Genomic DNA, 12,224 nt, shown 5'->3' with positions numbered 1-12,224 from the left:
TAATTTATTAAGTAATTGCTTAAAGCATTTAAACAAATTTTTGTGTTGGAGTTTGTAACATTCCAAAATCTTAATTTTGACTTTAAGATTTTAAATCATCATATCGGTTCCAAATATCGGTTATCTGTCTCATTAACTACTAATAATCGGTATCGGCCTTGAAAACCCAGTATCGGTCGATCCCTAGTCTGAGCTGCTCCTTTAGTCTGAATCTGTAGAAGCAGACTGTCATGTTTCCCTGACTTTAAAAAAAACACGGCTGATCCTGCGCTCAGTCTCCAGCTGCCTTTTTCTCTGCAACTAAACACTTCTCCCTACTTCCACATCAAGAGAAAACCTATATATTTTTAATATATATCCTACAAAAATCAGCATTCTACTAGTGATTTAAAAAGAGCTAGTGCAAAAACAGTGGAAAAAGTGGGTACATCTGTCCCATACAATAATCATCTACAAGTGCATCAACTCCCAAATAAGCAGAATATCAGCCTGATATCAAGAAGAGAAGCTGAATCCACACATTACTTCTTTTTTTTTGTTATAGCATCCTTTTTTTTCCTTGCTGGCAGCATGAGGACTCCCATTTCTTTTCTAAATGACGTATATTACAATACGCTTTTAACAAATCAAAACACACTTAATCTGCCTCCAAAAAAGGGAGAAACACAAAATGCATTAAAAAGGTAGGTGCATGATGCATAAACGACTTATTGCTTTAAATATTTGTTCTTCTAGTACATGTTATATATACAACTTAGTCTCCTCAAACTCAACAGGAATCTTTTTTCGGACGGTTTCTAGCGGTGCTGCTTCAGCTCCCTGCTGGTACTTAAGCCGCTCAGACAACATTCACACCCTGAGTCCAAACACTTAACACACACCAGCTGTATGAGAAATGTAAAGTGCATTTACAGTCTACAGTGACAATACTCAGCAGAGGGCAGTCAAAGAGTTAAGACAGCGAGCTAAAAAAAATTGTCCGTTTCTTCTTCCCACGAAGGCCTTGATATTCTCAATTTAATTCGTTTTTTTAGGCACCAACAATTGCCTTTTTATTATCGAAAAAAAAAGGCCTCGTCATTCAATACCAAATTTCAATACCTGAGGAGTACATCTCATCAGCGTCAGGGAGCCAATAAGCATGCAGCATGCTTCTACCAAGATTTAATAATGCTTAATAAGGCTGTCTAATGTTAACACGTCGTAGAGGAACGCAGGAAAAACTCGGCGTTACACAGAGACGGGGCTTACATAGTAGCAGCTGAAAAATAAAAATTTTAAAAATTGTGCCATAATGCATAATGTTGTAATTTCTTTTCTTAAAATGGATGTTTATGCTGCAAAGAAACGCCCGCACACTGTCTAACTTGCACAGATAAAAAGTAGTTTAATAGTAGGCAACGTTTCGGTACTAGACATCTTCCATTGTCTGCAGAAGGTCTAGTACCGAAACGTTGTCTCCTATTTAACTCTATATATTATTTTGCAAGGTAGACAGTGTGCGGGAGTTTCTTTGGTACATTTTTGATCTGCTTGTCCCCCTCCGACGCACCTGCCTCACGTTATAGATGAAAATGGATTTTTATGAAATTGGTATTGAAAAAAAAGTAGCGTTCAGGAACCGCTATAGAGAGCCGAAATCACGCCCTTCTACTTCTGGTCCATGGGACCTATATTTTGAAAAAATGTGAACGGTAGTGAACGGGGAGAGGCAAATAATTTTTTGATCCCGTTTGAATTGAGCCATGGATTACAAATATGATGTTCGTCAATTTAAAAGATAATTTTTCAACCGATGAAAGTCTCAGTTAGCCGTAGGTTTGTCGTAGTACCACTTAGTTTAGTGTGAAACCGCTCAGTGAACTACATTTCTCGTCTCGCACAATTTACGACACCTAGCTTGCTCGCTAGCTAGCTAGCTAGCTTAGCTCTGTTCCACAACACATGTAAAGTTATCTTACCGGATGTGTTTTATATATGGGTTTTCAGCAGATAAGCAAAAGAACAAGCAAGAGGATCTGCTCGTTTGAGTCACGTTACATCCCCGGTACGATACAAAGAGACATTGTAACTTCAGCGGGACGTCATCCATGGGACAGTGAAGTGTGTAGTCTTTCTAATTACGTATTTTCACAGTCTTTTGCGTCAACAGTTTAACAATAAACTGAGACTTTCTTGACTTGCGAAATTATCTATTAAAACTGATGAACATCATATGTGTAATTCATGGCTCAATTCAAACGGGATAAAAAAAAAATGTATTTGTCTTTCCCCATTCACTCCCATTCGTATTCTTTCCGAGTTAAGGTCCCATGGCAGTCCACCGGAAGAGGGACTTCGCCTCTCTATCTGAACGATAGCCAGCCCTATTCTAACCAGCCTAAAATGTCAAAATAAAGTCACTGTATGAAAAACGACTTATTTAAGATCGCTGTCTTAATGCTCCTGATGCCAACTGGATCTCTCCTTTCCTCCTTCCTTGGGTAGACTTTATTTTATTTATTTTTTTAAATAGTGCAACACTGCTGCAAGCGGTGAACCAGGAACTCTGCTCTGCTCCTCACAAAGACAACACAATCACAAACTGCCATGCACAGCCGCAAAGTGTTTTTTTTTGGGGGGGGGGGGGTTGGAAATATAGGCAATCCTACTCTTTTAGCTTTAAGTCTGCATTCAGTGACTGGCATGTGGCATTGTGCTGATATCCATATCAGGGTTTCTACATGATCTCCTTTTCAAAATGCATTCTTTTTGTCCCCAGGACTTCTAGAATGCATTTGAAGGTTTGACAGGTTTTCATATATCATAGTCATATCCTGATAGGATATGACTGTCATATCACTGACTGTATGGCTGAAATATATATTCCTCGCAATGAATATACCAGTGCATGGAGTTTTAAGTGATTTATAAAGTAGAAATGACGAGCATTGTCTAATTCCAGCTTCTCATGTTTAAGTCTGTTTGTATATTGAATATCTTTAGAAAAAAAAAAAAAAAAAGCACTTTGAAGATGTCGCTTTCCTCCGTTTCATATCATCGTAAACTACATTTCTTTGGTTTTCCGGACTGTTGGTTGGACAAAACAAAAGTTTTTAAGACGTTGGCTTGGGCGCTGACAGATCGTAATGCTTTTTTATTTTTAACCCTTAATAGACTACATGAATAACAGATTTGTGCTTCATTTTTTTTTTTCTTCGAGCCCTCTGCATCAAAACAGTGGCATTTAAATTAAATTTCAAAACTTTCTGGACCTGCACTGGAACCTTAAGTATTGATCTCTATCAGCCTCCCATGCTCTGGTATACGTCATGTGGGTTTAACGATATATATATATATATATATATATATATATATATATCGATTCAATGATCCACGATCCAATATTATAGATGCAAAATAGCGATCCATTTTATTTGTAAGATTACGCCATTATTTTAGATTCCCAATTTATAATTATTCTTTTTATTAAAAAGAATAGTTTGTTCTTAATTTGAAGAGCTCAGTAATAAAATTGTCAAATCATATTTTAGTTGCTTTTTTGAGTTGATAGAAATGGAACTGGGTTAAATGGCCATATGATATCGTCTCAAATCGTTCACAGGCCTCTGAATTAATTTGAATCGAAATCGTATCCGATTTGAAGATATCAGGAAATATCGTATCGCTGTCCAAAGAATCGATGGAATATCGAATAACTTGTGATTAACACCCCTAATACGTCATTGTCACGCATCTTCCCCCGCTCTGACCTTTGACCTAGAAACAGTGGCAGTGCCGCTGATGTATACAGCGCTGCCGTCAGACACGGGGACGCAAACACCGCTCTCTCCTGCAAAGTGTAAAGGAGGAGTTGTCACAACGTTCCTGTGACGTGTTTACACTCGCTGCTGATTGATTGGGCAGAGAGCATGCCATGTCCCGCAGGATCGTCTCCAACCTAAACACAACCCTCCAGTGGAGCTGGCTCTGGCCCATGTATGGGGCGAGTGTTTACCCCGCAGCCATCAGTCTGACTAGTTCCAGGCAGAGCAGAGCAGGCAGCGCTGGCTCGGGCCCGGGACAGTGCCTGGTGGGATACCAACCAGCTCTTCATCATCAACGGTTAACGACAGACGATTCCGGGAAGGGAATAAATTGAGCGTCGTCCACTCAGCGTTATCTTAAGTACCACTTTGTCTTCTAACGTTTACACCTGAGCTCTTCTCTGGTTGCCGTGGAGGAATAACTATGACCACAAACTACACAACATTCGACAGTAAAGGTGGATCAACCCCTTCACTGTGAGTTCACACTGCAAGCAACACGACAAACGCATCAACAAGAGTCCATTTATTTTCCTCACAGCTGAGCAGCCAGGCAAACTGCTCCAATGGGATCATATTTCTGTTTTTCTTCATTACCTAAGAATTTCATTTAAAGTCATAAACAACAGATACAGTATGCCCTGCAAGACCAAAACGAATGTCAAACGGATCACTACCATTCAAAGTCTCCCAAATCTCTCTGCTAATTTCTCACGTCTTCATGGGTCATTGGTTATTTACCCTGTAAATATCACCACACAGCAGCTTTTAGGCATTTTTTTATTGTTTGAAAACAGACAAAATTGACGAGGAGACTCCTTCCAGCATTGCAAGTCAATGGAGAGCCGCGAGTTGTTTTCCATGGGCAGGGTTTATAGAGCTCTGTCTCTACTGCAGTGGTCAGTTAAGATCTCAGATAATTCATTTGTATTCGGTTGTTTATTTTCATATCAATTAATGAAGTAATAATTAAATTCTCACATTATTTGAACATTTCAAATGTCAATAAACAGCTTCGACCAGAGAGTCAAAACAATTAGCTACCTGCACTGCCCAACGTCGGTTGAAGTTAAAAAAAAAATTTACAATTAGACGAGTCGACGGACAGAAAATTTAATTTGAATGAATCTGTTACTTGTATGAATCATTTATTTAGCAAAAATTATTAACATTAGCTGGTTCCGACTTCTAAAATGTGAGAATGTGCTGATTTTCTTTCTTTTTTTATCTCTTTGTAAATTAAACTAGCCTGGATGCCAGCCGAACTTAGCCCCGCCCACAACATTTGAGGTCTGGAAGTTCAGTCTGGACTTGATCCGTTGTGGAGCAACTATGCTCGAACAAGAGCTGTTCGGACCAATCAAATTGTCAGGGCGGGCTTTATACGAAAATGGACAGATGATCAACAGTAACGTAATCAACCACGTCACCAAAAAGCGCTTTGGTTGAATTTGTTTACAACAACCCACGTCGCCCTGCACTGAGCAGGCTTTTATGACTTCTCCAGAGGTCCTGTAGCTGTAATAATGGATATAGCTAATGGGTGTAATTCACCATGTGTTTTCACCTATTACACCCATGGTACTATCTTATGATACATCGTATCATACAACGTCATTAGCGTTTCCCAAACTGCCGGGGCTATCGGCTAGTGGCTGACCTATCCAAGTATCATGTAAATGATCAGGAACAACGAAAACACAATGTTTAACGTTAGTGAATATTTTAGACAATAAAACAGCGAGTTCATGAGTTCGCCAGTATGAGGTTACTTTTAAGAGACACGAGACAGAAGCTCATGAATGTGCAGTGTTGCTTTGGTTGCTACGACAACACAAACAAACGTCATTGGCCAGTCAACTCGCAGCTTCTGTGACGTCTGTCTCCGTTGCTCTGATTGGTTGTAGGTCTATCCAATTGAGTGCAGAAGCATTTTCTTTCCTGGTTCGGTTGAAATACGCCACATAATCACAGCCCAGTGGAGCAGTATCAGACTCATATTCTGACTAGAATCGGAGTATGACCACGTCAGGCTAAAATTAAACCCACAGATCATGGGGTTGTTAGTCGGACAAAACAAATCATTTGAAAATGTCACTTTGGGCTCATGTTATGGGCATTTTTCCCAAGTTTTTTGACATTTTAAACAATTGCCAAAATAAAATAAATATAATCAAAACCATCATCAGCTGAACGGCCATGCTGCTTGCAGTGTGAACACAGTAGAATAAATGCCAACAGGCAGCGAGATGAAAGGAAACGTCGGTGGATGACTCCAATAATATCTGAAATCATCACTTCGTCCTTGTTAATAACCCACACATTCATCGCTACAATGTCAATAAAACAAACAACCTAACTGAGGACTCAGTATGTGCCTCAAATAACCTTAGCTTCAGCTAAATTCATTCAGACTTCTTCAGCTCTAAACTAAATGACATCAAGTAAATCATCAGTGGAAAGAATGTCAGAGCTCTACCATCTCATTGTAATACTCCAAAATAAATATATAGCAGTATATGAGCCATTATTATCTGTGTCAAGGGAAGGCCACTTTGTATTTAAACTATGTAGGTCAAGATTAGGTTATCACACTAATCATGTGCACAAAATAAACTAGCATACATTCCCCAAAAAGTTACTTTCACCCTCTGAGCAGACAACTACGGAGCCCCTTAAGGGACATGGGGAATTTTTTTTTTTTTTAAAGTGACAAATTTGGAATTACTAAATTACTTCTCTGCAAATTTCACACTTTGCAAAGTCATCCAGTGGGCCTGACTGGACCCTTTGGCGGGCCGGTTCTGGCACACGGGCCATATGTTTGACACCCCTGCTTAAGGGGCTCCGTAGACAACCTCCAAACTGAGCGAGATTTGATTGTCGCTATACTGATTATGACACTCCCTGCTCAGAAATATCAGCCAGTCCTAACTGGTTTGTTTGTTGCTTTCAGGAATAATCAGAATCTGTTATTAAATGTGCCACAGTGCAACTTTGGCATTTTACAGAGATCTATTCAACACAACAAGAATAGATATGAGAGCTGTGCTACAACGAGATCAAAGATTATTATGTAGTTAGTACAAAATTAAATGTTATACAGTGTAGTTATATTTAATATCGATGCTAAAATTCAGTCCTTGGCGTCTACAGCATGAATCCTCCATTTACTTCGGTTTTAGAAAGAATGATTAACGTACAGCTAAGTCTCTTTTTGATTTTAGACTTAATATTTATTTTTAATTCTGCTCTTCAAACTCACACATTATTCTATGTTTTTGAATGAATTTCTATGCTGTGTGTATTTATATATTTGGTTTGCAGCCACCATTCTATCCTCCTATAGCAATAAGCTACCCTGTCCAAGTACAATTCAGAAAAAAAAAATAACAGGTTACTTTACAATATAAGAGTATGATGAATAAACAATAAAAAGAAGAAGATAAGTGAGTGAAATGATGGTAATGACGATGATTTTTTTACTGTGCAAAATTCCAGAAATTATCTCTCATTTCTCTGAGATGATGACATAAATGAAATGAAAGGCAAGACGGTTCACCTCAAACTTTAAACAACAATTCTCCTAATATATATTTTCCAAACATAGTTTTTGATCAATTTGCCTTCTCTGAAGTCAGGAGAACAATCAGGGTTTCATGTCATTGTGTTCCCTCTATCAATAAATTATTAAGTAAAATTTCACAAAACCAAATATCAACATATAATACATTATCGGTCCAGAACGGTTTAACATTTACGTTACAGTGTTTATTTTTGGGATTTTGAGTGTTTTAAAAAGGCAATATGCCTTCTTTTTAATTTTATTACAATTCATTTTTAGGAGCTCAAATTTATGTTGAAATGACATTTTATATCTCTCTCCAGAACCATCTGGTGGCCAAGGTTTTCTGTGACCGGGTTTTACAAGTGCTGTGTGTCTTTATGGAAAATGAGTTAGTTGAGTGTGGCTGCCTGTTCCCTCTCCGCTTTATCTTTGGCCTTTTCCTTCTCCAGCAGCTTCTCCTCCTTCTGCAGCATCACCATGATGTCGGCCACCTGAGTGGTGGAGATGTCGATGTCCTCCTTGTCGATCAGTTCCACCACCTGGGATCATGCAAAGCAAAAGGAATTAATTTAAGCCCCTCAAATTTGGTTTCAAATCTTAAATATGTCTGTATAATGTTAGACACTAATTGCTAAATAAGTCATACATTTAAGTCAAGTTGGGAAAAGAACAGGCAGTTTCAGAACAGATTAACAGTCAAAAACTCAGCTAATCTGCTTCATTGGGTATCGCCAATGATGTCCTGAAACAATTTGATTCCGATTCACAAGGTCCTGATTTGATTCTCCAGTTCAATTTATTTTATGAAAGGGTGCAGCGCAATTAATAAAACACATGATTTCCCATGGGTTAAAAAAAGCCAGAATTAGCCAAAAGGCTATTTTTCATCTGTAGTCCCCTGCCCTCGATGTTAAAAAAGCCTTTTTGAAATACAAAAAAACAAAAAAGGGAGACAACACAAGCAAAACCAAACTTAGCACAAAACATCACAGAAACAGAAAACAACAAAACAAAGCACAACGCAGAACGTAGCACAAAACATGACACAGCACAGAAGCAGAAAGATATACAACAAAGCAAAGCGAAAAAATTTAATAAAAATTACAACAGACACAGCCGTTAAGAACAATGAAAGCAGTATTAAACTAGGAGGAAACAATAAGTAAAATTCATATATGTTGACTTTACAAACTAACAGAATAAATGTATTATAAATAGTGTTAGTGCTAACATGTATGTGTATTGACCACCCAGTGTTTTAGCTGCATAGTAATAGACGTATATGTGTTTAACTGTCTGATGTGGTTTGGGATTGAGTTCCACTCTCTTGACCCTCTGGTGGACCAGGCTGACTGACTAAAAGAACTTTTCCGCAGCGGAATAACACAGTCTCCTCCTGAGGATCCCCTTGAGACTCGAACAGTATCTGATCTTCTGTTGATGTAGGCAACAAGTGGCGGTGGAGCTAGGTTGTGAGTGACTTTATATACCAAGCATACATTTACATATTTCATTAGGTCTTTATCTTTATCTTTATCAGGTTAGGGAGTTTCAATACCAGTTTTGTTTGGATATGAAAAAGATTCTCAGAGAACTCCTGCTGTAAATTGTACAAGCAAGAAGCAACCCTCAAAATATTTTTTTATAATGCACCAAGTGAATGTTTACATTAAGAACTGACCCCCAAAAAGTTGGTTTCAAGTACTATTATACATCCATGGTGAAAAGGCAGATATTAAAAGATCGATTTCTGGATTTTATGAATCGATACCAGATTACTCAAACAAAGATTGAACTTAATTGGAGAATCTGTAGCCTTGTTAGTCAACTGGATTTGGATTTTGAATTTTAGTAATGATTGTATGTACCTTTGACATGAAGCAGAAGTTCGGCTCAAAATTGTATAACTACTTTTGCAAAATTAATCATATTTATCAATTAAATTACGACCTATCATTAGCTGATATGATAGCCACATATTCAATCTTGATCTTAAAGTGATGGTTCGGAGTAATTTCACCCTAGGGTCCTTTGCACCATGACCTCGAGCCAAACACCCCCCCAGAAGCTTTTTTCACCTGGGTCTAACATTGGGAGAGTTAGCGTAGAGTAGCGTTAGCCGCTGAATAGCTTAGCGCAGAGGCTAATGGATCCGAAGTGTCTCTTAACATTACCCCACTAATAATGCCCAAAATGATACCAAAGGTCTACACTAGTATATATAGGTTATGCACTCATAAAAACGATGGATTGGAAAGTTTGTAAGCAGTACCAGAAGTTTATGTAAATAACACTTGCCTGCTGGCTTCTGCTCTCTGCTGTTGTTGTTGCTGCTGTGAGACGAGTGCTTAGGGACGTCTACAAATTACTACACCGAAAAGAGATGCAACAAAAATATTTTTTAGTTTAACTTATTTTTTAAAGTAAGTGCTGTAGTATAACTAGCAGGAGACAAGTAATAATTGAGGTAAGTTTGGAGACATTACCTTATTTAATCATTAAATTAATAAATATTTTTGTTGCATCTCTTTTCGGTGTAGTAATTTATAGATGTCCCTAAGCACTCTTACTGCCCGGTAGTAACAGCAGCAGCAGCAGCAGAGAGCAGAGAGCAGAAGAGAGCAGGCAAGTGTTCATAAACTTCTGGTGTACTTACAAACTTTACAATCCATCGTTTTATGAGTGCATAACCTATTTGTACTAGTGTAGACGTTTGGTATCATTTCGGGCATTATTAGTTGGGTAATGTTAAGAGACACTTCGGATCCATTAGCCTCTGCGCTAAGCTATTCAGCTGATAACGCTACTCTACGCTAACGCTCCCAATGTTCGACCCAGGTGAAAAAAGCTTCTGGGGGGGTGTTTGGCTCGAGGTCATGGTGCAAAGGACCCTAGGGTGAAACTACTCCGAACCATCACTTTAATTAGGGCTGCACCATGTGAGGAAAATATATATTATTTTGGCTGATATTGCGATATGATTCACGATATTGGAGGGAATGATCATTTTTGAATGATTATTCTCATTCTTATTGAAAAATATTAAAATCAAAAAAATTAAGGGGATCAAACAATAACATTCTTTCTGTAGAATACGATGTGTAGGCCGGAACATCTCCACAATACTTCATTCAGAATGTTTTGAGACATATTTTGCCTTTAACAAATATTGCCCATATTGCCATTTCGATAAAATTGCGATTAATTGTGCAGCCCTTATCTTAATTACTTTAAATATTCCAACATAGTATATGAATTCAACATACACTGATAAATAGCTGATGTGTTAAAACATAACTGAATGAGATACTTCAAGAAACATCTTTACTGAATGAAAAATACAACACAAATCAGGCGAGTGTTGGCCTACTTTGATGACGTCGTCGATGTCGATCTTGCCGTCCTTGTTGTCGTCGAGGGCCTCGGCGATGCTCTGCAGCTTGTGCTCGGGAATGTTCTGGATCTGCCGCATGACGCCGATCAGCTCGTCGATGCTGATAAGGTTCTCCCTGAAGGTGTAGAACAGACTGCATACAGGAAACGATATAAACCAACATGCAACGGACACGTGGTGGAGAAGTCTCAAGTCAAACATGCCAAACCGATTCTCAAGCTTCATTGGTTAGGTTCAAATTTTTGGTCAAAGCTGCCTCAAAGTTAAAGCAACACTAGAGCACTTTTCCCCCTACAGGTTAGAAGCAGAATTGTCCATTACCGCTGTCGTATTGTCTCATTATATCTCATTCGAACTACAGATCCACTACAAACTTGCATAATGTAATGTAATGGACAATTCCCCTTCCAACCTGTAGGGGGACCGACGCAGCGCTTTAGTGTTGCTTTAATTCATGCTAAAAATTAATCGATGGTTTGAACTGATTTTCAAGCTGGTAAATACAGTTTAAAGCTGCTCTGGGCAACTTTAAACAACTCAAAAATTAAGGCAAAAAGAATCAATTTAGCAAATTCTTTTTTTTTTTTACATAGCAATATTGGCCTGTGCGTTGTTAAATCAGACACCTAATTAATCCTCAGTAAAGGGTAAACAAAGGGAAGAGGATTAGGGCCACATATTAAAAAAAAAAGTATTTGAGTTTACTGAATTCATAGTTAGAATTCTGAGAAAAACGTCTGACTTTAAACTCAGAACTCAAATACTTTTTTTCACATGTGGCCCTAATCCTCTCCCGTACAAACTAAACCTAAACAGTTTGAACTGTCTTAAATTTTTCCAATCAAGCACCTTAAATACGACCTTTGTATTCTATCTGATTTCACTCATCATTAGGGAGCATTAAGTGTTTATTAAAGTGGGTTCACAGCAACCAGTGGGGGGCACTCTGGTGTCGGGAGCAGAAATGGAAGCTGGTTGATCCTTTACAGCTACATTTCAGCATCTGACAGTTGAAACCCATGATGCAATGTTAGCATTGAGCAAGCAAGCAAATGGCGGTTTACCACAGTTCAGCTTACCTTGTGGGATCACTTTTTTTAATAAAGAATAATCTGTAAAATGTTTAATACATTATGATTTAGTTTTACAATGGTAAACTAATAACTGGCATGATAACTAACAGGATATGTTTTTTTCTTCTTCTGGGAAACGTTTTGAGCCTTGTTTAATCTCCACTACCATTTCACAATGAAAGTAATGATGATGAAGAAAAAGATACAAAGTCAACATTTTAAAAGAAACCTTAAAGCAAGCAGGACTACCTACAGTAGTTACGTAAACTAAACTAAAAAAGCTCATGCAAAGCCATAAGAGCTTTTTTTTTTTAAAGCAATGGTCCAACATTTGGGGGAATGTATTTATTTTCTTGCACCTGCATATGTGGCTGAGCTACTTC

The 12,224-nt window shown here is 38.1% G+C and overlaps 1 protein-coding gene across 5 annotated transcripts in view; it reads right to left on the bottom strand.

The window, feature by feature from the left end:
* Window positions 1-7,260: 7,260 nt before the first annotated feature.
* letm1 (leucine zipper-EF-hand containing transmembrane protein 1) overlaps window positions 7,261-12,224 on the bottom strand; it is a 30,819-nt gene continuing 25,855 nt past the window's right edge. For 2 of the 5 annotated variants that reach the window (XM_039785594.1, XM_039785598.1), the window contains 2 exons: window positions 10,745-10,901; window positions 7,261-7,913 (listed from right to left, as the gene is read on the bottom strand). In XM_039785594.1, coding sequence (XP_039641528.1) covers window positions 7,764-7,913; window positions 10,745-10,901 — 307 coding nt within the window. In that variant the 3' untranslated portion in view covers window positions 7,261-7,763. Of the gene's footprint in view, window positions 7,914-10,744; window positions 10,902-11,533; window positions 11,881-12,224 lie in introns of those variants that run through there. The other 3 variants (XM_039785595.1, XM_039785599.1, XM_039785600.1) reach the window with 2 other exon arrangements.

This window comes from Perca fluviatilis, chromosome 20 (genome assembly GCF_010015445.1).
Source record: "Perca fluviatilis chromosome 20, GENO_Pfluv_1.0, whole genome shotgun sequence".
NCBI lineage: Eukaryota > Metazoa > Chordata > Actinopteri > Perciformes > Percidae > Perca > Perca fluviatilis.
The sequence above is the reverse complement of the archived record's forward strand: the minus strand, read 5'-3'. Positions and strand labels throughout refer to the sequence as shown.